This window comes from Colletotrichum fioriniae (genome assembly GCF_027942845.1).
Source record: "Colletotrichum fioriniae strain IMI 355084 chromosome Unknown scaffold_15, whole genome shotgun sequence".
In the NCBI taxonomy this organism is placed as follows: Eukaryota; Fungi; Ascomycota; class Sordariomycetes; order Glomerellales; family Glomerellaceae; genus Colletotrichum; species Colletotrichum fioriniae.
This window is the reverse complement of record NW_027076851.1, coordinates 1,197,117-1,223,480: the sequence shown is the minus strand read 5'-3', so window position 1 is coordinate 1,223,480 and position 26,364 is coordinate 1,197,117. Positions and strand designations below refer to the sequence as shown.

Here is a 26,364-nt window from a genome sequence, read left to right as displayed (position 1 = left end):
CCATGATTTTTGCATTTCCATCCTATTGGTACTACATATGCCCAAATTGCCTTGCCCGTAGGCGAACCCGAGGCACCTAAACGCCAGCTTATGAAAACGGTAAAAAATAATCATATCTAATCCTGTGACGCTGTTGGCACTTCTCTCCCAATACCAAGTTCGACGTGAGCGACTGGCCTTTTACACTCAGTCCGTCGAGTCCGGTAGCAACGTTAGCTTCCCTCTAAGTACGTGTCTCTCATCGGAACGGACTTCAAGAACCCATGAAAGACTGCAGAATATCATCGAGCCTCCTCCTCTTCTTCCTATTCGGGTTCAGCCCCGTCTCGACCTTTCCATGTTCTACCTTTGGCCTTAACGACTCCGTCGGCTTCCGTGCCGGCTCCTGCTTGGTCGCCCCCGACGACCTCCTGAAGAACGTGTACCTGCACGTGGCGAAGAGTCCCCGGCGCACATACGAAACGGCTGGGGTGATGCCCGGCCTGCCGGATCCGCAATGGCCTAGTTGGAGACACGCGAGCGGCTTCGCGGGCAGCACCAGCTGCTCCGACACCGCCTTGAGTAACGTACCCGTGGTCGGACCCGCCCTCTTGAGGTCCGCGTCCCCCGTGAGCTGGCCGAGGAAGGAGTACAGCCAGAAGCCCCACGTCTCAAAAGGGAAGCCCTTGCAGGTTTGCGCCTCGTATCCCGGCACGTCGACGTACATGGATAGGTTCCTCTTGGCGGCGTCGCTGAGGTGGTCGAGAAACGGGGGCGCGTCCTGGCCGCCCGAGGAGGAGACGTCGATCGTGATGGGCTGGTTGCTGCTCTGGCAGAAATTCATCAGCCCGTCGTCGATGTTGCGCGCCATGCCCTGGAGCTGTCTCGGCTTGTTGCCATCCTTGCTGTCCCCTTCCTCGACGGCGCCGTCGAAGAGTAGGAGGTACCACAGCAGGGAATCGTGCGGGCCGTGCAGCGGCTCGTCAACGTCCCAGCCATTCTCCTCCGCGGCGCCCCAGGCGTCTCGCCAGTCGCTCCTCGAGGCGTTGACGTCGTACAGCGCCAGCGCGGGAAACTTTGACACGTACCGGAGCGAGTGCGTCGTGACGGACTCGTCGCCCCAGAGACGAAGAATACGAAGCAGCGGGAAGGGATCGTCCATCTCGGACCAGCTCCTGACGAGGCGGTCGTCGACCTTGGGGAAGCTGGGGGCTTGTTGCTCGTCCATCATGGCCGACGCCGACGACGCCGGCTCGATGATTTCGAGAATGGCGAGGTTCTTGAGCCTAGGCAGCGCCAACAGTTCGTTCTCGCCAAAGGAGCAGGACCCCGTGATGGTCAGGTGCGTCACAAAGTCCACGTTGGGCGACTCGAGGGGTTTGAGGTAGTGGCGGAGACTCGCGCCGCTCGGCTGGCATATGTGTTGGCGGTAGCGATATAGGCCCAGCGTCTTTTCGTCGTCTCCGACGAGGAGGAATTTGGAAAAGACTTTCCAGGCTTGGAAGCATACACCTCTAACATCACGAAGATAATAAATATCACAATGCACATTTCGGAAAAATAAGAGATGATAGGTAGGAGCAGGACCAACCTATTCTCCAAGAGTCGCCATATCCTCCACAGGTACCGCCGCGGCAGATCTTCACGGGCGAGATGCTGTTCTTCCACGTCACCGATATTCTCCGCTATCGTGTGCACCGCCATATCGGCGAGCGACCTCGCACCCTTCATGCCTTGGCCGCCGCGACCTCTTCGTGGCTGCCGGCCGGTCCGCCGTGACCAGTCCCGGCCATTCTGGTACGTGTCGGGGGGCCGCTGTGCGACGACTTCTTTAAAGACTTGTCCGTTTTGGTCATACATGGGGGACGGTTCATGTAGAAACACTAAGCAGGGATAGCTTGGGAGGTCGGAAAACAGTTGTAACTGTATCACCTTTGAGAGTTCGTCATGGTTATGGCGATGAGTGAGATGCGATGACGCGTGAGCAAGGGAGGGACTCAGTGAGAGACCAGAGCACTGTGCCTTTACTGTATGTCATCTTATCGCACTGTACGGTCGAGATAACCTCTCCTCACACCGACAACACCTTTTGCTGTGGGAATTTAAGCACTTGGTAGTAGCGGGGAGCATTCAAAGCTTCGACTTGACAGTCAATTTCGAGACTGACATCTGGAACAATGTTTAATGCGCCTCAGCTCGGTCACGGCATCTCACTGACATATAGCAAATGCGGTGGGAAAGAATGTATCGCCGCAAAAAATTTCTCCAATCACCAATACAGCCGAAGCTGCCACGGGTCAGAGGGTAAGTGTGCGAATAAAGTGCGTCAGTCTCTCCTCCTGTTTCCCCTCCAGACACATTCATTGATAACGTGAAAGCCAGAGTGAATAAGGAGGATTAATATGTTTTATGATTAGGTAAAGAAGAAAAAGAGAAAAAGAGGAAAGCGTAAGCTTTTGCGCGCGATCTCAGCCTTGATATTGGTTTTTCGACAGTGGGTCCGGTGGAGAGGGTGGTTGGTTCGCGCTTAGGTTTTGCCGATGGCCGGGATTCACTTTCGGTCTTCAAATGCGGCTCGATACCTTGGTGGGCCACTTGGAGATGTCCTTGGCATTACTTTGCGATGAACCCGTTTCACACCAGGGTTGGTCTTCAGATTGGAGGCATACATGACCTATATCAGTGATTATACCACTTTGAGAGCTCTTCGTTTTATAACATGGACTAGATTGCACCAGCAGCATTCTCGCCCATGCAAAATGAGATAATACTCTTAGCACTTTGAGGACCAGTCGTAGTTGATTGACATGTAGTAAATACCACACAGTCAAATATCACTAGAGTGACTCACTCATTTGTAGGTATAATACCTAGACCTAACTTCTCTCTTGTAACGAGCTAACTCCTCGTGTTCTGTTGATCACCTTCGGTTTTGGTATAAACAAAGTAGGAGGAGTCTATAAAGCCGTGAGCACCGAGTGGGGTCAATTCAGGTAACGAATAAGAGCTGTCAGATTGAAATCATCCTATGATTGGCCTCACTCTTTCCCCGTCTCTATCAGGGTTATAATGTCAGGGACCGCGGCCTGGTAGGTGAGGAAGGGTAAGATGTTGCACCTGGTAACTAAAGTGAGGTGATTGCCGAAAACATACCATGTGTGGCTTAGATGACAGACATTCTGCGCATGCATGTGCATCTCCTGACACAGGCTGTCTACCTAGTGTACACTGAAGTCTGCCCGTTTTAGCGTGGGGCACAAAGTCGTGGCGGTGAAAAAGAGGCCAAAGAGTGGCCCCCTCGGGTAGAAATGGGCTGCTGCCGCCGGCCAATGAAGGTCAAGGTGTTTGTGTTTGCGGGACTCTGCAGGTTCAGGGACTGAAATGGACTGCAGTATCGTGCTTTGCGCGCCGTAACCCAACGATGCTGTTATGGTACAGTTGGTAAGGTAACTTGGCAGGGCGAAAGACCGTAATGATGATTGCCCCTCTGATCTGCCACACCTTATGAAGTCTGTGACTCCTCGAGCTATTCCTTAGTGTCTACCCAATGGGATCACAACTGAAGTCCGATTCACCGTGTTGACCCTGCTTTATCTCCAGTGATTCCCTCTTCCTCTGCCTCTAGTTTCCGACACCATAACCTTCTTCTTTTAAAACCACCACGTTCGAGTGCAGCCGCCGCCCACCAAAGCAGGACAGCACACTTTTACCCCGCCATCCTACCCTTTGCGCCAACTATCTCTGCTAAACATCCCACTTCGACCCCGCAATCTCACTTTGTCTACACAGACAATCAGAAGTAAACCAGCAGGAAAAAAAAAAGCCCTCCCCATCACAGTCAAAATGGCAGGCGGACAACCAGGAGGCAACTCTCGCGGCCGTGGCGGCAAGTTTAGAAAGTTCACCCGTGGAGGTTCGTCAAAAATTCGCCGATGACTTTGTTCAAGCGCTGGCTGACATTCTAATGATTGAAAAGGTGGCAAGCACTTCTCCCGTGATCTCAGACCCCTCGACGCCGATGGCAACGAAATCAACATGTGGGCCGCCGGCTCCAAGAAGAAGGACGAGGAGAGCTCCGAAGAAGACTCTGAAGAGGACTCTGAGGAGGAGTCCGACTCTGACGAGGGTGGCGCCGCCCAGGCCGAGTTGTCTCGTGCCGACAGAAAGGCTGCCGCAAAGGCTCGCAAGGACGCCGCCATAGCAAAGAAGAAGGCCCAGGCCGTCGAGGTCGGCGACCTGCCCCCCACCGATTCCGAGGAGGAGAGCAGCGACGACGATATGCCTGCCAACCCCAATCACTTCCAAGGCCTCTCGCAACCAGACCAAGGCGCCTGTCCCCAGCGCCGAGGTCGACGAGGCCGCCGAGGGCGTCAAGAAGCTGACCGTGGCCAACAACCGCAAGGAGCGCGAGAGCATGGAGGCCGCGCAAGCCAAGGAGAGATACCGCAAGTTGCACGAGGCCGGCAAGACGGACGAGGCCAAGGCCGACCTGGCGCGGTTGAGACTCATTCGTGAGCAGAGAGCGGCTGATGCTGCTCGGAGAGACGTAAGAATTTCAACTCAATTTTCGATTTGCCTCCTAAGGTAGACATTAATACTGATCATCCAATGTTTTGCAGGCCGAGAGAGAAGAGCGCGAGGCCCAAGAGGCTGCGAAGAAGAAGGAGATTGAGGCAAAGGAGGCCAAGAAGCGTGAGGCCGCCCTTGGCCCTACAGCGAAGAAGGGCAAGAAGTCTAGCAAATAAGCCGGTCCTGGCCAAGTCGGACATTCAGTGCTTTTTTTTTTTTTTTTGGCAATCTGGACACGACCTCAAGTTATATACCGTCGTTCTTCCTGGTCCATATTCGATCGCATCGTCGCATGCCTCGGATGTTACGTGGAAACCACAAATGTGGACAAAAGATTTCGTTTGCCAACCCCCTATTACCGCCATAAGCTGTCCTGCCAGACTCCGTGAAAATGCTCTATTTTACATGAAGCCAATTGTACATGCCTCGCACAGTGCAGATACGTGATTTGCCTCACATGCCACTTAACCCATCCGATCCAACGGCGTCATGCCACACCTGGTCAAAATCCACGCCTTCTTTTTGGAACAGATCCCGAATCTGCTTCGCCACCACAATTTGCTTTCAGGTCCAAACCCGCCAGGTTGCGAGGACTCAAACTGCACGATCTCGATCCACCGGAAGAAGAGGTTCTCCTTGCCGATTGCGTTGAGAGCATCCCTGAACTGGAACACCTGTCTCCGTCTGTCGTCTTCCTTTGCGGTTACGCCCTCTTCTTCAACTGACATCCAGCCGTAATCTTCATGATACACCAGTACCAAGCGTCTGAAGGCATCTAGTGCGACGTCGTTGCGGTCCACCATGGTGTGTGCGTCAATCATGGCCTGCCAGTCGAGATCCCACTGTCCCGTCATGGTGAGGTAGCCCGTCTTCTCCTGCAGGAGGAGAGGGGAGCAAGCTTGCCGGATGACCTGCTGCAGCGCCTCGTTGCGCTCCCTGTCCTTGAAGATGTCGCCCAGTTGCTGGTCCCACTCCCGGCTGCGCCGGACGTAGATTTCCTTTTCGCGGAAACCGACCTTCCAGCGCCAGCTGACCGGGTTGCTGTACGACGTGCCAAAGACGAACTCGACGGGCCACGGCCAGACGAAGATGAAGAGCATAAGATCCAGCGTGAGCGAGCCGCCACGCTTGGCAATCTCCCAGATGAGCTGTCCCCAGGTCGAGTCGGCGGTGGGGAAGGTCGTCTCGTTGGGGTAGCCCATGGCGGACTGGACGAATTTGAAGTAGTAGGGTAGAATCCAGTACATGCGCAGGATGAAGAGCGCGGCGACAGCCAGGTTCATGCCGACCGGCACGAGGAAGATTTTCTTCTTGAACTCGGTGGGCTTGGAGTCGATGTGGGTGATGTAGACGTGCTTTGGGTCAAGCGTCTCGATGAAGGGTTGTAGGACCTCTGCCGGCTTCTTGAAGGGCTTCGGCGGCGCGCCCGCTGCAGCCTTCTTGGGCGCCTTGGATTTGACAGCCTTCACTTTTGGCGCCATCGTGACCGTTCCGCGCACACTTGCTGTAAACCAGGTGTGCTTGTGAAATGTGAATGAGAATAAGTGAGCTCGGCCCAGGGTCTTTAGCTTCAAGCTGGCCGAATTTGCTTTACAAATGGGGGCAAGGGGGTCGCATGCCGTCAGGTACCTGCCCCTGACGTACCGAGTGGTGGGTCCAAAAACTGTCCAACTGCCTCCCGGCAGCCATTGGCTGCACATGCTGACCTCTCCAATTGTCCTGGGGGACGGGAGCTTGAGAAATTTCTGGGGCATTTCGAAGGAGCTCGAGCTCTACTTTCACTTTCTCCAGGCATTCCTTCGCAGCCTCTCATGTTGCGCCCATACACAAATCATGCTTAGATGTAGGATATGGAACGTAAGTAAAGGCATCCACGGACGATTGAGTCTTTTTTGCACATAATCTAATAGCTTTCTTTAGGAGCGAAGCAGTGCTTACGTCTGCGCCTTCTGCCGCCACCCCGCCCTGCCGCGGCAGCGTGATCTCAGTCGACCAAACTACTCCGATTCGACGAAACTTGCATCGAACGCCAGCCGGGGATTTGCATCATGGGGAGGCGGCAAGGGTTCTATCGGCTCGGGCATACCTAGGAAGTCACCTGGTCCGGCCAACGGGTCTGGATGGGGAGCGCCAGCGTTCGGTGCAGGCACGCCGCTAAAAGCACCGAGCCCCGATGGCCCAGCAGGAGCAGTAGCCCCCGCAGATCGAAGCAACGATGCCGACGATGGGCTTTTACCGCACGAACGCGCCGCGCGCCAGAAGCTGGCAGCCCATAAAGCCGCACAGGAGAAGGCCGTGCATGACAAAACCGAGGCGGCGAGGAAGACCCAGGAAGCTCTAGGACAGCCCGACCCGAGACAACGAGGTCCGAAGGGAGGTCTTGGGAGTGGTCTTCGAAGCGGCGGTCTTCGAAGCGGTGCGAAAGGAGGCTTGGGAGGCCTCGAAAGTGCCCCTAGAAGTACAGTAGAAAAAGAGGAAGAAAAGAAGCCGAGGCAGTTTTTCAGTGGCTTTGGAGATGGTCGTAAAGGAGGCCTTGGGGGTGGCCTTGGAGGAAGCCCTCAAGGTGGCTTGGGAGGCGGCATCGGCGCAAACGCAAAGCCGCGATCACAAGGCGGTCTCGACGAAAGACCTTCACGTTCAGCACCCAGATCCGACTGGAGACATCGTCATGATTCAGACCAAGCCCCGCTAAGCACACCTGTACCGCATCACCGACGCGCTGAAAGAAATGGACCCGGGGGCCTATCCTCCCAGAGGGAGTCGCGTCAGCGAAATGGTCTAGGCAAGTCAAACGCACTGGGCTCGGGCAACTGGGGCCAACTCTCAAAGAGGGCTCAAGACCCTACCATTGATTCTGAGGGTCTTTCGAGAGAGAACTTCTTCAACAAGTTTCAAGAACGGGTGGCTGAAAGCCCCATCCGGAACGACAGAAACCCACGATCATCCCGTTCAGAGCTCGGTGGCTTGAGCGAAGATATTCCGGGGGTCTATGAACAAGCTGCACCGAACACGTCTCAAAAGCCAGAATCCAAGACAAGGGAATTCGATGAGTCCTACGAGATCAACCGTGATTCTCGACGACGCGACAAGACTAGCAATCGTCGCGGGGATAGTTACGCATCCTCTCGGGGATCGTACAAGTCAAAAGGGCAATCGCGGTGGGAGGACGAAAATGATGAATGGGAAGATGGTGGTATGAGTCCCGCGGAACGCCGTCGTCTGAAGGCCGAGGCAAAAGCACAAAGAGCTGCGGAAGCGGCGGCAGCGGCGGCTGTCCCGAGTATTTTCCTGCCCGAATTCATCAGCATATTAAACTTAGGCTCCGCGCTGAAGATGAAAAGTCGCGAGTTTTTGAAGGCTCTGGCGGAAATGGGTTTCGAAGACATTACCGAGGACAGCATCATGACGGGAGAAACCGCGGCTCTAGTCGCTCAGGAGTTTGGATTTGAACCAAAAGTTGACACCGGCGCTGCGAGAGACCTCAAACCTCGGCCTCCTCCAGAAGATGTCTCGGTGTTGCCGCAACGCCCTCCTGTTGTGACCATCATGGGCCATGTCGATCACGGAAAGACTACGCTCCTTGATTATCTCAGGCAGTCTTCCGTTGCGGCGCAGGAACACGGCGGTATCACTCAGCACATCGGCGCTTTTATGGTCAAGATGTCTGAAGGAAAACTCATCACCTTCCTCGACACACCTGGTCACGCCGCCTTCTTGACCATGCGTCAACGTGGTGCCAACGTCACGGATATTGTGGTGCTGGTTGTGGCAGCTGACGACAGTGTCAAACCCCAGACTCTGGAGGCTCTGAAGCATGCCAGATCCGCAAAGGTGCCGATGATTGTAGCCATCAACAAGTGTGACAAGGAAGATGCGCGTCCGGATCAGGTCAAGGCCGACCTCGCCCGCCACGGTGTCGAGATCGAAGACTTTGGTGGTGACGTACAAGTTGTTTGCGTGAGCGGAAAGACTGGTCAAGGCATGGCTGAGTTGGAGGAGAACATTGTCACATTGGCTGAAATTCAAGACATGCGAGCCGAAGCCGATGGTATGGCTGAAGCTTGGGTGCTTGAAGCCAGCATAAAGCCATATGGCAAGTCTGCCAACGTGCTCGTCAAGCGTGGCACTCTGCGCCTCGGCGACTTCATTGTAGCAGGTACTGCCTGGGCCAGGGTCCGCGTTTTACGAAACGAAGCCGGACAGGAGTTGGACGAGGCGCCGCCTGGGACCCCTGTCGAGGTACTGGGCTGGAGAGACGAGCTACCTGCCGCTGGTGACGAGATCCTCCAGGCACCCGACGAAGATCGAGCCAGGGTGGCTGTCGACTACCGCGAGGAGATGCGGGAGAGAGAGGCATCTTCGAAGCAATTGGCTGAGCAAGAGCTTCGCGAACGTGAGGCCAAGATTGCTGCTGAGATAGCGGCAGAGGTCGAGGCAGCAGATGGCGACGTCGTCGAACCGGCTTCAACCACGAAAATCATCAATTTCATGGTGAGAGGTGACGTCGTGGGCTCCGTCGAAGCTGTATGCGCGACGATTAACGAGATTGGCAACAATGAAGTGAGACCTCGTATTCTCCGGTCTGCGGCTGGCCAGGTTTCCGAGTCAGATGTCGAGCATGCCGAGGCATCGAACAGTGTCATTGCCAACTTCAACAGTACCGTCCCCGGCCATATCAAGGCCATGGCGGAGCAAAAGGGCGTCAGGATTATAGATCACAGCGTCATTTATCACTTGGCAGACGATGTCAAGCAAGTCATGTCAGAGTCTTTGCCGGATAAGGTGTCGTCCAAGGTTGTCGGCGAGGCGGATATCCTTCAGGTTTTCCCCATCAACGTTAAGGGACGCAAGTACAAGAACATTGCCGGATGCAAGGTCAGAAACGGTTCGGTTACTCGATCAACCATGGCGCGCGTTCTGCGCGGAGGCGAAAAGATCTTTGAAGGTATGCTTTTCCCCCTTTGACCACCTCTTGTGTGAGGAGCGACCTAATCTGACACCGAATGTAGGCAAGATTGATACTCTCAAGCACGGCAAGAAGGATGTGAGCGAAATTAGAAAGGGCTCCGAGTGCGGTATTGCCTTTGATGGATTTACAGACTTCCACGTCGGCGACCAAATCCAGATGTATGAGGAGGTGAGGGAGAAGAGGTCTTTGTAAGATAATGGAAACAGCTGTAAGACGTTTGTACGAGATGACAAGACGAGGCCTTGGGTATAGAGTTGAGCTACAGTGGTGCTTGAGAGTTTCTCGACATCAAAGCTATTGCTCAGGAGGAGGACGAACGTATTCGGAGACACAACTCATACAACGCCAAACTGTAAAACAACTTGTGTAACCAGCCAATCATGCTGCTATAGAATATTTGGGGAGGCATTTGGCTACCTCAAATTTCATCATGTATTATTTATTTATTTTTTACCACCGTTTCGGGGCAGAAACCGTATTCGATGAGAACGTCCTACTCGTGGTCGTCGCTTGCGACCGCTCTTTCTCGAGCTTAGCCAACCCAATCTTATCCGTGACAGGTGTGGCATTGATGATGTTGTCAAACTCATCATCGTCCTCTCCATTGTCCGAGTCGGGCTCGACATCAGAGTCCGGCTTCAAGTTTTGTGGCCGTGCTATCGACTCGGGTTTCTTCTTCTCCTCTGCCGCGGACGGATTAGAGAACGTCTTTGACGCGAGAACCTTGCGCCGTATCTCCTCCATAGCCGCGTCATCATCGCTGTCGTCTGATATCGCGTAGGGGTCTTCGTCATCCTCTTCCTCTTCTTGGTTTTTTGCGGGCTTCTTGCCCAGGTATATGCCGTCAACACTGTCGCCTTCGCCAGACTCCTCTCCGCTCTCGTCGTCCTCATCATCATCGTCATCCTCCTCCTCGTCAGAGTCCACCATGGCCCTCCTATTTGTGTTTCCTCCCTTCCACATGTCGTCGGCATCAGCATCCTCTCTGCTGTCCGCATACTCCTTGTCGAGCCTGTCCAACCATTCCTCCTGAACCTTCTTCACCCCCTTTTCGTCTTCACTCGCGGCATACTTCTTCAGCAGACTCCCGTTGATCTCCAAGAACGCCTCGCCGTAGGAAAATGGCGCCAGAACCTGCTCCGACCACTCGGGGTGCCCGCAAATGTAAAAAGCCGCCGCCAGCGCCTCGACGCAGTTCAGCTTCCACGGCTTGCCGTAGTTGACGGTATTCGCAGCCACCAAGTACGGCAGCAGCCGCTCGCACTTGCCTCCGACCTTGTTCCACTGGACGTCCTTCATGCGCGCCCAACTGCACTCGACCACGGCGGCGCCGTACTGATCCATGAGGTCGCGGTCGGCCGGGGAGACGGTGTGTTTGCCATTGGGTGTGATGATGACGCCGTTGTGCCTCTGGCCGACGTGGAGATCGCGCATCATGCCCATTCGGATCAGCTTCTTGCCGGAGCACCGCTTGGGGTCGCAGTGGCCGAGATCCCAGCATGCTGCCTTGAAGGATGGGCGGGTGGAGGGGCCGTCGGCGTCGTCGCCATCGCGGGGTTGGCGTTGTCGCGGCGGTCCCGAGTGGAGCTTGCGACCGCGGGAGCTGAAGTTGTCTTTCTTATGGCGGACCATCTTGGAGAGTTAGGGTGCTGTGGGATCGCAAGGTGACTGAACGAATGTATCAGGGTTCAGTATATCCTTGGATGACTTAAAAGTTTGGCGGGGTATTGGAGGGGCAAATCTCAGAAGCGACCAGGAAAACATCAAAGTGCATAACAAGGTTCGAATATGCCAGTAAGCGTGATATCTCCGAATAAGGTAAAGAGGTGTGGAGGGCAAGCACAGGCCACCTTTTGGTGGCTCCTCCTCCCGCGCCGCCTGTCACTCAGCAGCCCCTCGTCACTCGGCCACAGATGCCATCGGTAAGGTACCTATCACAGGGTTCATGAGGGATGCCTGCGCCGACCTAATCCAATCTGTCCAATTCGCAGGCGCTCGCTCGGCCAGCTATTAATTCTTCACGGCCAACCCAATCCACCCACCGACCTTGGATGCGCTTCTCACATTGAGAAACTTGGACGAACGACGAGATCCCCAACTCGCCAAGATAGCTCCCTTACCTCCCCGCCCGAGGCCGCCTACGAACGCAACAGCCGCAACGACGACGATGGAGGCCGCATCAGCAAGAGCTGCGGCCCGAGACCGCTGGGGCGAAATGGGCGCTCCCACGCCGTCCCAGCTCCAGCGCTTCATTCAGGCCGCCTGCAGTCCCGAGAATTACGAGCCGAACCTCGCTCTGAACCTCGAGATCTCCGACCTGATCAATTCCAAGAAGGGCTCCGCCCCACGCGAGGCCGCTGTCGCCATCGTCAGCTACATCAACCATCGCAATCCCAACGTGGCCCTCCTCGCGATCAACCTGCTCGATATCTGCGTCAAGAACTGTGGCTATCCCTTCCACTTGCAGATCAGCACCAAGGAGTTTCTCAATGAGCTCGTCAGAAGGTTCCCCGAGCGACCCCCGATACGGGCGACGAGGGTCCAGATGAAGATCCTCGAGGCGATTGAGGAATGGAGAAGCACGATATGCGAAACGAGCAGGTACAAGGAGGACTTGGGCTTCATCCGGGATATGCATCGTCTTCTGAGCTACAAGGGGTACACGTTCCCCGAGGTCAGGCGGGATGACGCCGCCGTGCTCAACCCCAGCGATGTAAGGCGCTCTTTTTCATCGATGGCAGCGTTTTGGAGCTATACTGACGTGCATAGAACTTGAAATCTGCCGAGGAAATGGAAGAAGAGGAACGCGAGGCGCAATCTGCTAAGCTCCAGGAGCTCATTCGACGAGGCACACCCGAGGACCTGCAGGAGGCAAACCGTCTCATGAAGATTATGGCCGGCTACGATACTCGATCCAAGACCGACTATCGCGCCAAGGCCGCTCAGGAGGTTGCCAAGATCCAAGCCAAGGCTAGGTTGCTCGAAGAGAGACTCGAAGCTTTCCAACAGGGCGACACGATGCAGGATGGAGATGTGTTTTCTGAGCTTGCTGCTGCTCTGTCTAGTGCGCAACCCAAGATTCAGAAGATGTGTGAAGAGGAGTCGGATGACCACGAGGCCGTTGCGAAGTTACTGGAGATTAATGACAGCATACATCGGACAGTGGAGCGATACAAACTCATGAAGAAGGGGGATCTCGAAGCTGCCAAGAAGGTGGCCAGTGGTGCGCCGCTGCCATCGACTTCAGGCCCCTCCAAGAGTGCGGCGCAAGAGCTTTCTTTGATCGACTTTGATGGCGAACCAGAGACAACAAATGGCTCATCATCAAGTCAACCGGCCTCGCAATCAACAGGCATTGAGAACGATCTTCTCGGCCTTTCCATGGACGATTCAGCAAGCTACGGCCAAGGAGGTGCTTTGACTCTGGGGTTCGGAGCAAACTCGAGTAAGTCCAAATATAATCTTTGTTGTTGACGCATCCACATACTGACAAAAATTAGACATCCCAGGGCCGGCGCTACTCTCCTCCGTGACAGAAAACAACAGCGCAAAGGGACCCATGAGCAACACTGCAACACCCCAGCCACCATCCTTCTCGCAGTTCGCTTCTTTCACCTCTCCTTCGGCATCCCAATCTGGCACACCCCAGCCGTCTGGTATGTCTGCCTTCAAGCCACCCCAGCAACAGGCCACAACCTCGAACGACCCCTTTGCCGCCCTCGGATCCCCCATCTTCTCCTCCAAGCCTGCTACTCCAGCTCCCGCCCCTGCTATCGCTCCCGCGCCAGCAGCGCCAGCCGCAAACGACGACGACGAATGGGCCTTTTCGTCAGCCCTCCCTCCCGAAGCGCCTAGTCAGCCTAAGGAGCACAAGGCGACTGTTAGCGATTCCACTGTTAAGATTGAGATGATTGCAGGGAGAACGGGGACGGGCAATGCAATCAATCTCAGCTTCGCCTTCTCGAACAACTCTGCGCAGCCCATCTCAGAGCTTCACTACCAGCTCGCCGCCACAAAGGTCAGTCTTGCGCGTGTCTTTTCCAGACAGGTCATTTCGCTAACATTGATCAGGGTTATGAACTTGGCCTCAGGCCCCAGACTGGGCGAGAGTTGGCTCCCAAGCAGAGCAGAGGAGTGACCCAGTTCGTAGAAGTATGGCATGCTGGGGACAAGAATCGCAAGGTGCAATCCATCAAATTGCGGTGGAGGATTTCTTACAAGGTTGGAGCGGAAGCGAAGAACGAGATGGGAGAGATTACCGAGTTCAGCCTCGCATGATGATTCGGGGGTGCACGGAGGAGTACGGGGAAGAGAGTAAGTAGAAAAGGGGCGTTTTGAAGTGTTGGAAGATGAGCCCGCGCAACTAGCGCAACGCAAAAGAGGTATAGAATCAGGGTATTTAACAATCTGATGAGCCATCAACCAGTAAATCTGTCTAGTACCTCAGTCTCGTAGGTACCTAATGATTTGGCAGACGGGGTCCCTTCCTCGCATCTCCAGTTTCCTCACGTGCTCCAAGTCCGGATGAAATCGAGACGGTCCAATGGTTGAGAAGGAGGCGGACAGTCCCCACCAAAGCACCTGCCTTCCTTCCCATCACAGGATCAAAACTAGACAACCAGAACTGACGAGACCGCCTTGCCCTACCCTTTATCTATTACGTCCCGCGCTTCTGTTCTCGTTGACAGTTGGGCGAGTGGTTCCAAAGTAGCGGCGTGAGAGCGCGGCAGTGAAACCGAATTTACAGACCCTCTTGTTCGCTACTCGGTGGAGGCAGCCCTGTGCGACCTTTGAGGCCTCAAATGGCCGGGTTTAGCACGCGAAGGGGCTAGTCCCGAATCGTTTTGTGGTTTTGACTGTCTGTCTAAATTGATTTCTATTTGTTATAGAGGGATTTAAAATGTTGTGGTGGTGGTGATTGTTTTGCTGCTGTCGAGGTAGGTAGGCGTGTTTGTTTTGATAAGAGCGGGAGCTGTAATGTTTTGTTGTTTCTGTCCTGGTGCTTTTTTGTGATTCTACGAATGCGCGGACGACGGTGGTGGTCGAGGATGGCCGGGCGGGATGAAGACGGGATCGGGGTGGGGCCGTGACGGGCGGGCACTACGGCGTGTGGGGGGCGCCAGGTTTACCCTTTAGCCGCTAAAATGCACGTCCGTTGCGGGATGACCTCAGAGCTCCCGGTGAGATTCCTAGCTTTTTTATTGCGACTTGGACCAAACACTGCCTAGATTGCGGATCTAGAATTGGCACTGGCGTTCTCAACTGCCCATTGCTCCGGCTCGATTTATTGCACTTGGCAAAGAATCTCGTTGCGCAGCGAAAACAGGAGCCGAGTTTTGGCAGAAACCCACAACTGCCTAACGACCGTCGCCTCCAATTCTCCGCCCAGTCGCACGACAAAGATCAACACGAAAGATGGGCTCCGACGAAGAGCACCGTGGCCAGCGGTCACGACGTAGCCTCCACGACGATCAAGACGACGACGAACGGCCCCGCCGAGAACGAGACACCGCAGATCGCGACAGCCACCGCCGCAGACGCAGCAAAGACCGCGGCGACACCCACCGTGACCGCGATCGCGGCTCGGACAGACCACCACGCAAAGAGCGACGAAGATCCCGATCACGCGACAGGCGGGAGACGTCCCGCCGCTCGCGCTCACCAGACCCTTCCGCGCGGAAACGCTCGCGCTCACGAGACCGCGATCGCGGCGATCGCGACAGACACAGGCGGAGGCGATCCCCTCGTGACGACGACCGCAGCAGCAGGGACAAAGACTCCCGTCGCCGCCGACACCGCGACCGCGATCGAAGCCCAAACTCCGACTCAGAAGATACCTCCAAACCCCCAGAGCGCAAACGGCTCACGGCACCCACAAGCCCCATCCGCCGCTCCGGGCCCCTCCCAGAACAAGACGCCTCTTTCGCCGTCTCCAAAGGCGAAGAACCCGAAAAACCAAAAGAGAAACCCAACCTCCGCACAACAGGCCTCCTCGCGGCGGCCTCCAACTCAGTCCAACAAGCCGATGGCACCTCCATCGCGCTAAAATACCACGAACCCGCAGAGGCGCGCGCAAGCCGCCCGCGCGCGACCAGTGGAAGCTCTTCGTCTTCAAGGGGAGCGACGTGGTCGACACGGTGGACCTGAACCTGCGGAGCTGCTGGCTGATGGGCCGCGAAGCGGCCGTGGTGGATTTTGCGGCCGAGCACCCGAGCATCAGCAAGCAGCACGCCGTGATCCAGTTCCGGCACGTGGAGAAGAGGAACGAGTTCGGGGACCGAATCGGGAAGGTGAAGCCGTACCTCATCGATCTCGAGAGTGCAAACGGGACGGTGCTGAATGGGGACAAGGTTGCCGAGAGTCGGTACTATGAGCTGAGGGATAAGGATATGATTAAGCTGGGGCACAGTACGCGGGAGTACGTGCTCATGCTGGCGCCGAAGGACTAGAGACCAGGAAATGGAGATTCGCTGTGGCCATGGGATGGCTTAGGACAATTTTTTGGTCGCAGGTTCCAAACGCTGTAGAAGTACGGCTTGTCGTCAACAGAAATGTAGAACACCAATTATAGTCACATGAAGAGATGAAGCACCCGTGCGCCATTATCTTCTTTTAATCGTACTCTACCTTTAAACTCCTTGAACAAAGGAAACGCTCGGCCTACAAGGCCGCTTTAGAAGAATACAATAACCAATACACCTCTTCCATTCTGCTTCAACGCCAGCCTCTGGCCTCTCCCAAAGATTACTTTTGTCGCAAGCCTTGAAGTAAGACAGAATTCAAACAAGAGACCCAATCTACCAATTCCGTTCTTCATCATCGACGCCCTCTATGACGTTTTGCGCTATGCTCGGTATCCGAGTGTGATCCCTCCTCAGGCATACGCAGCCCCAGCCCTATGGGACTTGACTCTGGAGGAGACTCTGAGTCTGCCTCGCCAGTTCTGACTTGTCGCGAAAGCTCCACGGCTTCTTCATACCTGCGTTGGAGTCGATCGTCATCTGCCTGAATGCGCCGCCGTTCTGCTTCTTCAATGTTTACTGGAATATCGCCAAATGAGATGAGCCTTCCATCGGTAGTCCTGATACCCCCAGACCCGGATCTAGACATCGGTTCGCTGCTGCCAGGGATAGACCGCGGGCTCATTGTCGGGCTTTCCCGTATGAAGCTAGGAACACGACCGATAGGCAGTCGGCGAGGCATATTGCTGTGACCAAATAGCGTCTCGTCAATGGGCTGTCCCGTCTGCCTATTTCTCCATATGTCGTAAGAAGTCTGGTCCATTTCTATTGGGGAAAGTCGCGGTGAGGGCTCCGTCTCCACCATGGACGGCGCTCGCCGCTGAGGGAGACTTGACCTGACGCTTCCGCTGTTGCTGCTCAAAGCTGTGCCTGCTGAGCCAGTCGCTGTCGCATATCGAGGGTTTGAGCTTGGGTTCCTAGACATTGGCTGCGATGAATACCCATTAGGCGGCGTAGGATCCATATGACTTCCTGGCCGATAGTTGTCCTGATATGTGCTAGATGGAGCCTGCCGCGGCGGTGGCCGATATCCCATATTCTCGGCGGGTAAAACGTTCAGACTCGGGCGGCCTAGACATGGATCAGACTGGGAAAGAACATCATTGTCAGACTCATCCTGGTATGAGTACGGTGGCTGGGAGTTTGAATGCCGATCGAGGGGACGCTGTCGCAGACTACTCTCTTGGTTTGTGACAACGGACAGTCCGGAGGAAAATTGTTGTGGGTAAGCCAGACCCGGGCTGGAGTTCGCTGTTCTCACATCCTCCTGGTATGTGTACGGGAGTTCTTCCGACGATCTTGGAATGGACGAGATCGATGAACCGCTGGAAGAAGCCTTTCCTTGGCCTGATTTTTCATGACGCTTTCCCCCACTGACGGATCTGCCCAAGCGGCGGAGGAATTTTTGAAAGGACGGTTTCGAGGTGGATTCTTGAATTTGCGATTGGCGAGATTGTTCGGTCGATTGAGACGCATTACCAGAACCAGTCAGCTTTGGAAATTGGTTTTCTTTCAACCTGAGAGCTGTGGAAGGCGTGCGGCTGTTCACGGTCTGTAGGCTGTAGACGGACCGATCATCGTAAGCAGCTTTCCTGTCGATTGTCGCGGCCCTTGAAGGGGGAGAAGCGAACGTAGGAAACGAGGGGGTCTCCTCCTCGACTGCGGTGCCTGACACGGCCTTGGCGTAACTTAGAGCTCCAAGCATCGAGGTTGGCCTTACAGATGTACCGGCACTGGAGCTTCTGCCCTTGTCGTGTATGTAGCCACCGCCACGAGGTGGTGGTGGTGACCCCTTTTTTATGTACAGCAGTTCGGCCTCAGCTTCGCTTCTTGCGGAAACTTTGGAGCGACTGGGTGATCTGCCCCCTCTGGAAGACTGAGGTGGGGTGATGAGGCCCCTTGCAGACTCCCGACTGATGCTCACACGAGGATCGTTTGTCGCTACGGCAGTCTCTCTCCATGCTCCTCCACGATCATGGTAGCGCCTGAGTGACTTTTTCTTCACAGACCGGTGTCTGGCCACAACAGTCCACGCAGCGTCGGCCGTGTCATTGTATGGACCTTCTTCAATGTCGGGCGGGTATGGAGTTATGGTTCGATCCTCGGACCCCTGGTACTCAACCGGAGACGCCTGTTCATCCGCATAAGGTACATAAGGCATGTGGAAGTGAAGCGGGTTGTCCGTTGTCAGCGGCAATTTGTATTCTTGCTCTGCAACCGAGTAGGCTCCTGGTGATTGAGGGAGTACAGCGGCACCAGAGGCGTCTGTGGAATGCGACGATAAACTGTTCATACGCTCGAAAACAGAGTTATGGGCGGCTTTCTTTCCGTCGATGATTCGCGTAGAGATAGTCCTCTGTAAGTCGTTGAGGTCTGCGGGCACCTTCGCAAGTCGTTCTTCCAAATCTCTTCTAGCAGCGACAAGGTTCACAGGTCCGGTTCTATTTCTCAACGTCAGTCCTCAACGAGCTTCTCGTAGAGTCGAATCGAATGAAGAGAATAGAGTGATTGAAAACAAAACAGCAAAGAGATTGAATATTCATACAACCATAGGACTTGGACAGGATATTAACGCATAACAGGGGCTGCGATGGGCCTATAAGATGTTTTCCCACTTACTGCGAACTGGGTTGCTCTGTAGACCGGTGAGTCGGACGAACAATGGCATGGCGGTCAATAAGGTCCTTCAACCTCCTGCCGTGCCGAATATATTGTCTGTAGTCTTCGGGAAGGCCAGTGGCAGGCTCATCGTTCATCCTGGTATAGGCCTCATCGAACGACGCGCAGAAGACGCGGATGGCCCGCTCCAGCCAGAAATTCAGCTGTCCCTCCTTGGTAAGAAGTTCAATAAAGAACGCCTGTACAACACTGTGAACACGGAGTGTATCCAAAGGCTCAGGAGTCGCGTCGATACCGCTCTGCGAACTCGAGGAAGAGACGTCATCAGCTTCGTTTCGTTCAATAAGAGCGAAGCTTATTAAAGTAACGAAAGTCTGTGTCAGACTCCTTCTGCCCTTGGTTGTTTCCGTCTTCACAGGTGTACGCTTGTCCAAAGCTCCCAAACCAAGAGCCAGTAGTTCAACCGGCATGAATTGACTGAAGAAGGAGAGTATGTAGATCAGATTCAACGCGGCGTAATTACCGCGACTTTGCAACTGATCTCGAATCGCCATGTATGCAGGAAGCTCGCCAACTTTTGGTGAGTCCCGGAAGGTCTTGAGATACTTTGCGAGCGGTTCTCTAGTGGTATTCATGTTCACAGCAGCGGCATGAATCATCAGAGGGAGGCGACCCATCAGCTGTACCAATTCATGAGCTCGTCTGAGATCATCAGTGTTGTATGGGTGTTTCTTTCCCATCTCTTCGAGCAACAACTCCTGTGCGTCTTGAATCGGCGGTAGAGGCAACTTCATCATGCTGGGGTTGTCAAGAAGATGAGACCCAGGATCGCACCGGTCAGTTGATGTGTAGATAAGACTGCTGTTTGGCCGGTCGGGTATGTATCTGAGAATCGCTTTGTCGTTGACGCGAATGCCATCAAACACCAGCAGCCAATCGCTTGACTCATTGAACCACCGTCTGACGACATCGACCATGTTGTGTGGATTTAACAAGTCCTTCTTATGTTCTTGAGCAGCCATGCCCTTGATAGCCTGGGTTTTCGCAATGCGCCAGAACCCGTCTTCCATGTCTTGCAACGTGGTAGATCTGATCCAGTATGCGCCCCCAGAATACTCGTCCTTGTGATTGAAATAATACTGCCGAGCAAGATGTGTTTTACCGACACCAGGAATGCCCTGAATTAAAACCGCAGATGTCCCCTCTGAACGCCTCTTCGGGTCTTTCAACAGCTTGTGAAGATCTGCAAGATAGTCCTCTCGCCCTTTGAAAAACGAGTTGGGTCGGAATCGGTCAGGATGAACAAAATGAGGACCAGAATTCAAGACTTGGGGAGCGGAGTCAGAAACAGATGCGCACCGGGTGCTTGTCGTGTCAACAGGTGACAATGGTTGAGCTGCTGGAACATATCTATATTCTTGATGCATATGTCAGCATAAAGACTCATAATCGGCTTTCCATCATGACATGGGTTTCCGGGAAAGGAAAGCATACCTGAAATCACAGTCTCTGGAGGACTACCATACTCGCGAGTGATCTCGGCTGCCTCGGATTGTGCTCTAGCTCTCCTGTCGTCCATTTCCATATCCCAACGGGTTCGAATGACTGGCGGAGCCTCTTCTGCCCATGTCCGAATAGCGGTTGAAACGTTTCTGTATCCAGGAGCGCTGCTGCTGTTGAACTTGCACATTCCGGAATGCGGTGCCTCGATGCCGTAGTAAACAACGCCTGGCAGTTGCGGACTGGCCGAACTCGCATCCACCACCGTCACCATTGTTCCTCTGATGTCGGTCTTGTGGTTTTCATGGGCCATGTGGATATTGAAACGCTGGTAAAAGTCGAGAAAATGGCTATTGATGTTTTGCAGAGTCTCGTTGTCCTTCTTCAAGGTTTTGAGGAGCACCGACTCGCTCTCGAACATTTTCTTGGGCGCAATAGCGTCCGCCATCTTTTGCAGAACAATACCCCATGTTGCCATGTCAGATCCGGTGTGTGGCGTTCCTAGGAAGATGATTCCAAAGGTGGAGACGAAGATAGATCTGGCATCCTCTTGGTTCTTGTCTCTCAAGTCATTGGAATAAATGAGGGCTCGTTTGACAAGAATGCCACCCAGGCTGTGTGCGACGAAGATGATGGGATTCCTGTCTGTGCGCTCACTTTTACGATAGAGGGTGAGGTTCGTGACCAGTGTCTGAGCATGCTGGTAGATGAAGTTGTCGCTTGCACTTGTGCTTTTACCGGTTGTATAGACATCTGCGTTGTAGCCATAGACCAAGATATTGGCGCGAGTCTTTCCCAGGGACTGTGGTAGTAGATCTGTGGGCCAGAACACACCTTCGTCATGTTGAGACGGAGACGAAGACGAAGTCCATGTACTTTTGGGGTGACCATTGAGACCATGGACCAGGACGATATCGACGGATGCGTCAGGATGAGTGAAGACAGCACTGATTTCGTACCGTGCAACTTGCTTATTGATGGACCCCTGTGACAGTTAGCACCACAAACCATACCTGTTTTCATTATGAAGTATATCGGCAACACAAAGAAAGAGAGCGAGCTGACAGCCGAGAGAAGGACAAGAGGAAAGGGGGAATTGCATGAGGAAGATGGTGTAACAAGGATGCTGACGAGCATAGCGGCGGGCCGTTCCGTAACGCAAACAGGAAGAGAATGAGATGAAAGCTTACCATACTTGCTTACTCGAGTTCGAGTCAGCAGCAGGGGGGTGTTCTCTAACGAATGCTTATTTTCTTCCCACTAATGCGGCTTGTTGTTCTACGATTTGCTGATGTTCATGGGTTTCTTGGACTACCTTATGCGGCTCAAAGTAGAGTCAGGGTTGAAGGTAGAGGGGCCGTCTTTATACTAGGGGACTCCTGCCACCTAAGGTAGTCGCAGAAATCCAAACCTGAGAGCCAAGATGAGGCGGATGAATGTTGCGCGTCGAGTTGATCAAGTAGCGTCCAGCGCCTCGTTCTCAAGTCCTGGGCAGGCGCAGCGCCATAAGTAGGCTGCGAAAGTTAAATAACAGAGAAGGCAGACGGGCCGTGGATGTCCTGGTGATGGAGTGTAGCACGCCGGGCGAGTTGGTCACACTGGAACCGCGGTTCAGGCCGGTGGAGAAAGGATGAGAATAACGGAATAAGAGAGAGAGAAGAGATATCACGAGCCACGGCGGATGCGGAAAGAATCCAAGTGACGATCAAAGGTAGGAAAGAAGAGAGAGACAAGGGCTAGCTTGAAGACTCAGGGGGTAGTGGTAGTGGTAGGCTTGAACAGATGGAAGTTTCGCTGGAGGGGTGTTTAGTTGGAACAGGTGCGTTGTGGTGGATAATGGAACACCTGTTGTGAAGTGCCCCCTGACAGGATGATTTCGAGAGGTCAACTTAACCCCAGAATGCAACAGGGAAAGGGGCAGTTTGAGCAATTTGGGCAGTTTGGGGGAAGGATTTGAAAATCCATTGGTGCCCTGGCCTTGCTGGTTGCTACGGATAGTGTACTTGGTAGTCACGTCACGGCACATCATCTGCAGGTGCGAGATGGCCGGGGTCCTCCACTATCGATGCAACGACGCCTCACCCGGCTTTCGACTGTCAAGACACACCCACAAGTCCACCAGTACATGACACCTACGACACCCCAAGAAAGAGAAGGAGTAGGAGAAGAAGGAGGATGAGGAAACGAAGAAGGAACCTGGAGGGCGGCAACGATGCCGCTAGAGACTTGCCGTTTTGAAACATGCAAACGGCGCCACCGATTTCGTCTCTCTTTGATCTCTTGCCCTTTTGCTCTGCTTGTCTCGTTCTGTGTCTCTGACATACCTGTCTCTGTTCATCTCCATCCTTCCCGCAACCCGCAGCAAAGCGAGAGACAATCGCTCGCCTCTTTGCTGTTTCTGTCATGTCGTCACAAAGCTCCCGTGAGAGTGATGGCTCAACTTTCAGATTTGGCGCATGGGAATGGTCGGGATCAGCCAGGCGCTGGGTCCAGGCCGCGTACAACTGCAAGCAACACGAACAATATGCGCCCGAAAAGACTGTGAAGTGTAATGCGAAGGCGACGGCGTCGCCGCTCTGTCACTTTCGCTTCGATTTCGGTGAAGGCGTAGGCACAGACGAGGAAACAGAGCGGCTACGTAAGCAGCAACGACTTGCAACGCCTGTCGTGATGAAATGATAAAATGTTGACTCACCAGGCTTCGCTGAAGCTGAGCCACTGAGCGGTCTACCAATGGAGAGCGAATGAGGAGACATAGAGTCCTACTTGGGGCGAAGAATCAGTTGCCCTCGCTCCATGTCGATGCGCGAATGCACTGCACACCCCAGGCTGGTCTGGTGACTCAAAGAGAAGAGGCAATATCGAAAAAGCTCCCAAGCTCAAGCACACACAATATCGTTGAGTTAAGGTACGGAAATCCAGCCTAACGCAAGCCACTGTTTTGTCTCTCTGTCTCGATCCATCCCGCCGCTACGAGATATGCATCATGCAGCGCCGACACGGCCGCTTGTGCCTCTTAGTTTCTGTTTCTAGCACAGCACGGGCCGGGCATCTTGGCACATGCAACTTGAGTTCTGAACACACTCTAAAGCGGGTGAACGTCGAAAGAGGCTGCTACGTTAGTGTGTTCCTGTGACACACGACGACGCCTGCTATTATCTGACCTTTTTTTTTTTTTCTTTTTTTTTTTTTTCTTTTTTTTTTTTGACAGCCCGACGACAATGCAACATTAGAAATTTTGTGCTACCCAGCTCTCACAGGACTCTTTGCTCCGTCAAATACGACTCTCAAGCAACACGGGTTTGGTCGCATCACCTCTCTAGGTTCCCAATGCCGTCCGATGATACGGTGAAGAATCGGACAGCTGACCAGCGACAAGTGGATCTCCCTTCGATTATCGCGAGTTCGTGACGCCGTCTTGACTCAGGACGGCGCCTACAAACTATCAACGGCTGCCATCGGAACTAGTTCACGACACCAATACTTGACTACCGACTGCACTAGTCAAAAGGGACAGCTATGGAAACTGAGACTTTCAGACCGCTCCTCTAGGCGTCTTTACGAGATGCAAGCGCCTGGTTCCCGTGTTCCCGTTGCAGCCCTTTGACAAAGCCCTGAGTTATGTTGCTACTCCCGGGCTGGAATACAAGTAGTCACTGATCAATCAACACTGCAACCCAGAATACGGCTTGTTTTGCATCGGGGCAACGGAACTAGAATCCAGATTGGTGGGAATCATGGCAAGTTGACGTCTTCGGTTTCGATCCCCTCCCCCTCCTTGTGCCCCCGTTCGTCCCGGCAATTTAACTTCCACCGACTGTTGAGTATCACAGAGTGTTCTTGCCTCGTAGCTGAATTCTCATCTCTTTCATCCGAAACCACTATGAGACGAACATGTTCGTCGAGTGGCTGGCGATCTGGCGTTCACTTCGGATCAGAGTTCAGCCTCGCTTGGGTCTGCCTAACAGACCACATATCCATGCAGTCTTTCAGATACTTCCGAGGCGACTATCCGCCTTACGAACTTCCCCACGGTGTCACGGTTCTAAGGGATGAGCGTCGACGATGCAACATGTTGTGGTCCTCGGTAGCTACCGAGGCACGGGCGTGAACGCCTCTGGTAGACCAAGGTTTGATGCTACATCGACTAGGCTGCACAGAGCTTTGTGACGACGATTTTAACGTCGTTTGGAGTAGAAGAGCTGTCATCATACCTTTCTTTTCCCATAAATGAAATCAGAATATCGTCGAGTCACGTTACAGTCACGACGCACAAAAAAAAAAAAAAAAGTCTTCTTCGCAGGCGCACAAATGAGCGAGCTGTGCACGATCCCGACAGTTTGGATAACCCATCAAGGTTTGAGCACAAGCTCTTGCTACGGACGACTCGGAAATTGATTGAGGCAACCGGACACGAAACTCTGAGGCAGCGGCTGAAATAGAGTAACACGCTGCCGAGCCACTCCAGAAACTCCGCAAATCAAGACCTGAAAAGAGCTAGGCAAAGAGAACAAGTGCTGGAGTGGGAGAGGTGCTATTCGCGTGAGATGAATGTGTTGTCTAGAACTTGCAAGAAACCGAACTGCAAGTGAGGCCTAACTTCCATCGCTACTGATACACTCGCTGAACTTCCAAGCTACTAATGTGACGCCTTACACGGAGTCCGTATGACATCAAAAACTTGTACCATTTCTCTAGCAACTTACCACCCAGCTACTTACCACCATACATCTACCATACTCAGTTCACAATATACCAAAACAACAACAGCCAGAAAACCAACATACCAGTAATCACACCCGTGCTCACAAACCCTCCCCTCCCAGCAGCACCCGACTTCACAGGCACAGGCGGCGCCCAAAAGTAACCCGCCTCACCCTGCTCCCCAGAACCGTAAATAGCCCACTGCACATCAACATGGTTCTCCCTATTCGCCCAGCAGTGCATCATCCCGCTCGCGCCCGTCTGGCCCGTGACATTGTAATCTCGCACCGCGGTGCGGACCAACTCCGCGACGTCCACGCCGCCGACGTACCAGCCCGTCTTGATGCGCGGGAGCGCGTCCGCATAGGGCGGGCGGATGCCAAAGTTGCAGGTGCCGTGGGAGCGGATGCCGAGGATGGTGGTGTTGTCGGTGAAGCCGCGGGCGTACCAGACGTAGCGCTCTTTTGCTGCCTCGTCGGCGAGGAGGAGGCAGTCTGTTGTAAGGGGGGATGTTGCGCGGGTTATGCCTACGAAGGAGGAGGCGCCGCAGATTTCGTCTTCGTAGCGGCGGTTGCCGCGGAAGAAGTAGGGGGCCTATGGGTGGGGAGGAGGGGTCTGTTGTTTGGAGGTGGGAGATGTTGCTGATGCTGTCCGAAGGAGAGGACTGGGGAGGGGGAGGGGGGATGTGGTAGGTTATGTTTGTGCTGTTTGGGTGGTGTAGGAAAGGGGGGATGTAGAATGTCAAGGCTGGTGTGATGTTGGCGAGGGTGAGGAGGATGATGGGGAGGGATGTTAGTCTGGTCATTTTTGCGGTGGAAGCTTACCTATACTATGGAACCAAGATGTAATTATTCTGTTTGTGTAGACGAGAGCGGGAGATAATGAACTGTGCTCGTTAGTTGGGGTTGGTAACTTACAAGTTTGATGATGGTTGTGTTGATGTTCAGGTGTGTTCGAGGAGATGGTGTATTGTTGTAGAGTGTTGATGTTTTCTGTCTGGTCTGTCGAGAGAAGAACGAGATAGAAACCTCGGACATGACTGTTGGTTATGTATACCACTCTTCGAGACAGTTTCGTGGGATGGCCTCAAGCTCATTGTGAATAGACAAGGTTACGAAGAATAAAGGTTTTATTGTGTAAGTCCAAACAAGAGGCTGAGCAGCTATCACGTATAAAGAAAGACAAGTCCATTGTAAAGTAGACACAAACTATATAGTTTTCGAGTCTGAACCATGCTTCCTAACGGATTTCCTACATCAAAGAATGCTAATGTCGAATTAACTCTTCCTTGTCGTTGCTAGATGTTGGACAAGAACATTGTGATGGATAGCTTCGGACTAGCTTCGAATGTCTCAACGCCACAAACAGGGCGCAACGGCAACGTTTCAAACATCAATAGAACAGAAAAGACACATATGCTTGCTTGTCAACGTGTTGATTGCATTGAGCGATTGACCGCGTTGAAGCAGTCAGCTACCTAAAATATGGCCGCAGTTGAGAACG

At 53.8% G+C, this 26,364-nt stretch overlaps 9 protein-coding genes across 9 annotated transcripts; 4 read left to right on the top strand and 5 right to left on the bottom strand.

Moving 5' to 3' along the window:
• Positions 1-253: 253 nt before the first annotated feature.
• On the bottom strand, positions 254-1,500 carry N0V96_010838 (uncharacterized protein; the record flags this gene model as incomplete). The annotated part of the gene is made up of 2 exons (XM_065759065.1): positions 254-1,390; positions 1,492-1,500. 2 exons carry the CDS (start codon positions 1,498-1,500, stop codon positions 254-256), a joined length of 1,146 nt encoding a protein of 381 aa, XP_065612375.1.
• Positions 1,501-3,911: 2,411 nt separating this feature from the next.
• On the top strand, positions 3,912-4,494 carry N0V96_010837 (uncharacterized protein; the record flags this gene model as incomplete). The annotated part of the gene is made up of 2 exons (XM_065759064.1): positions 3,912-3,919; positions 3,984-4,494. The coding sequence occupies 2 exons, from the start codon at positions 3,912-3,914 to the stop codon at positions 4,492-4,494; spliced, it is 519 nt and encodes a 172-aa protein (XP_065612374.1).
• Positions 4,495-5,012: 518 nt separating this feature from the next.
• Positions 5,013-6,029, bottom strand: N0V96_010836 (uncharacterized protein; the record flags this gene model as incomplete). Its single annotated transcript, XM_053196916.2, has 1 exon — positions 5,013-6,029. The coding sequence occupies one exon, from the start codon at positions 6,027-6,029 to the stop codon at positions 5,013-5,015; it is 1,017 nt and encodes a 338-aa protein (XP_053045604.2).
• Positions 6,030-6,381: 352 nt separating this feature from the next.
• Positions 6,382-9,709, top strand: IFM1 (translation initiation factor IF-2; the record flags this gene model as incomplete). The annotated part of the gene is made up of 3 exons (XM_053196917.2): positions 6,382-6,405; positions 6,469-9,493; positions 9,558-9,709. 3 exons carry the CDS (start codon positions 6,382-6,384, stop codon positions 9,707-9,709), a joined length of 3,201 nt encoding a protein of 1,066 aa, XP_053045605.1.
• A 258-nt stretch (positions 9,710-9,967) lies between these two features.
• Positions 9,968-11,149, bottom strand: TSR3 (ribosome biogenesis protein tsr3; the record flags this gene model as incomplete). Its single annotated transcript, XM_053196918.1, has 1 exon — positions 9,968-11,149. The coding sequence occupies one exon, from the start codon at positions 11,147-11,149 to the stop codon at positions 9,968-9,970; it is 1,182 nt and encodes a 393-aa protein (XP_053045606.1).
• A 1,455-nt stretch (positions 11,150-12,604) lies between these two features.
• Positions 12,605-13,655, top strand: GGA2 (ARF-binding protein; the record flags this gene model as incomplete). Its single annotated transcript, XM_065759063.1, has 2 exons — positions 12,605-12,608; positions 13,027-13,655. 2 exons carry the CDS (start codon positions 12,605-12,607, stop codon positions 13,653-13,655), a joined length of 633 nt encoding a protein of 210 aa, XP_065612373.1.
• Positions 13,656-14,661: 1,006 nt separating this feature from the next.
• N0V96_010832 (uncharacterized protein) lies at positions 14,662-15,563 on the top strand (the record flags this gene model as incomplete). Its single annotated transcript, XM_053196920.2, has 2 exons — positions 14,662-14,667; positions 14,835-15,563. The coding sequence occupies 2 exons, from the start codon at positions 14,662-14,664 to the stop codon at positions 15,561-15,563; spliced, it is 735 nt and encodes a 244-aa protein (XP_053045608.2).
• Positions 15,564-19,978: 4,415 nt separating this feature from the next.
• On the bottom strand, positions 19,979-21,000 carry N0V96_010831 (uncharacterized protein; the record flags this gene model as incomplete). Its single annotated transcript, XM_065759062.1, has 2 exons — positions 19,979-20,959; positions 20,992-21,000. The coding sequence occupies 2 exons, from the start codon at positions 20,998-21,000 to the stop codon at positions 19,979-19,981; spliced, it is 990 nt and encodes a 329-aa protein (XP_065612372.1).
• Positions 21,001-24,897: 3,897 nt separating this feature from the next.
• Positions 24,898-25,898, bottom strand: N0V96_010830 (uncharacterized protein; the record flags this gene model as incomplete). Its single annotated transcript, XM_053196922.2, has 2 exons — positions 24,898-25,455; positions 25,890-25,898. 2 exons carry the CDS (start codon positions 25,896-25,898, stop codon positions 24,898-24,900), a joined length of 567 nt encoding a protein of 188 aa, XP_053045610.2.
• Between the last annotated feature and the right edge of the window lie 466 nt (positions 25,899-26,364).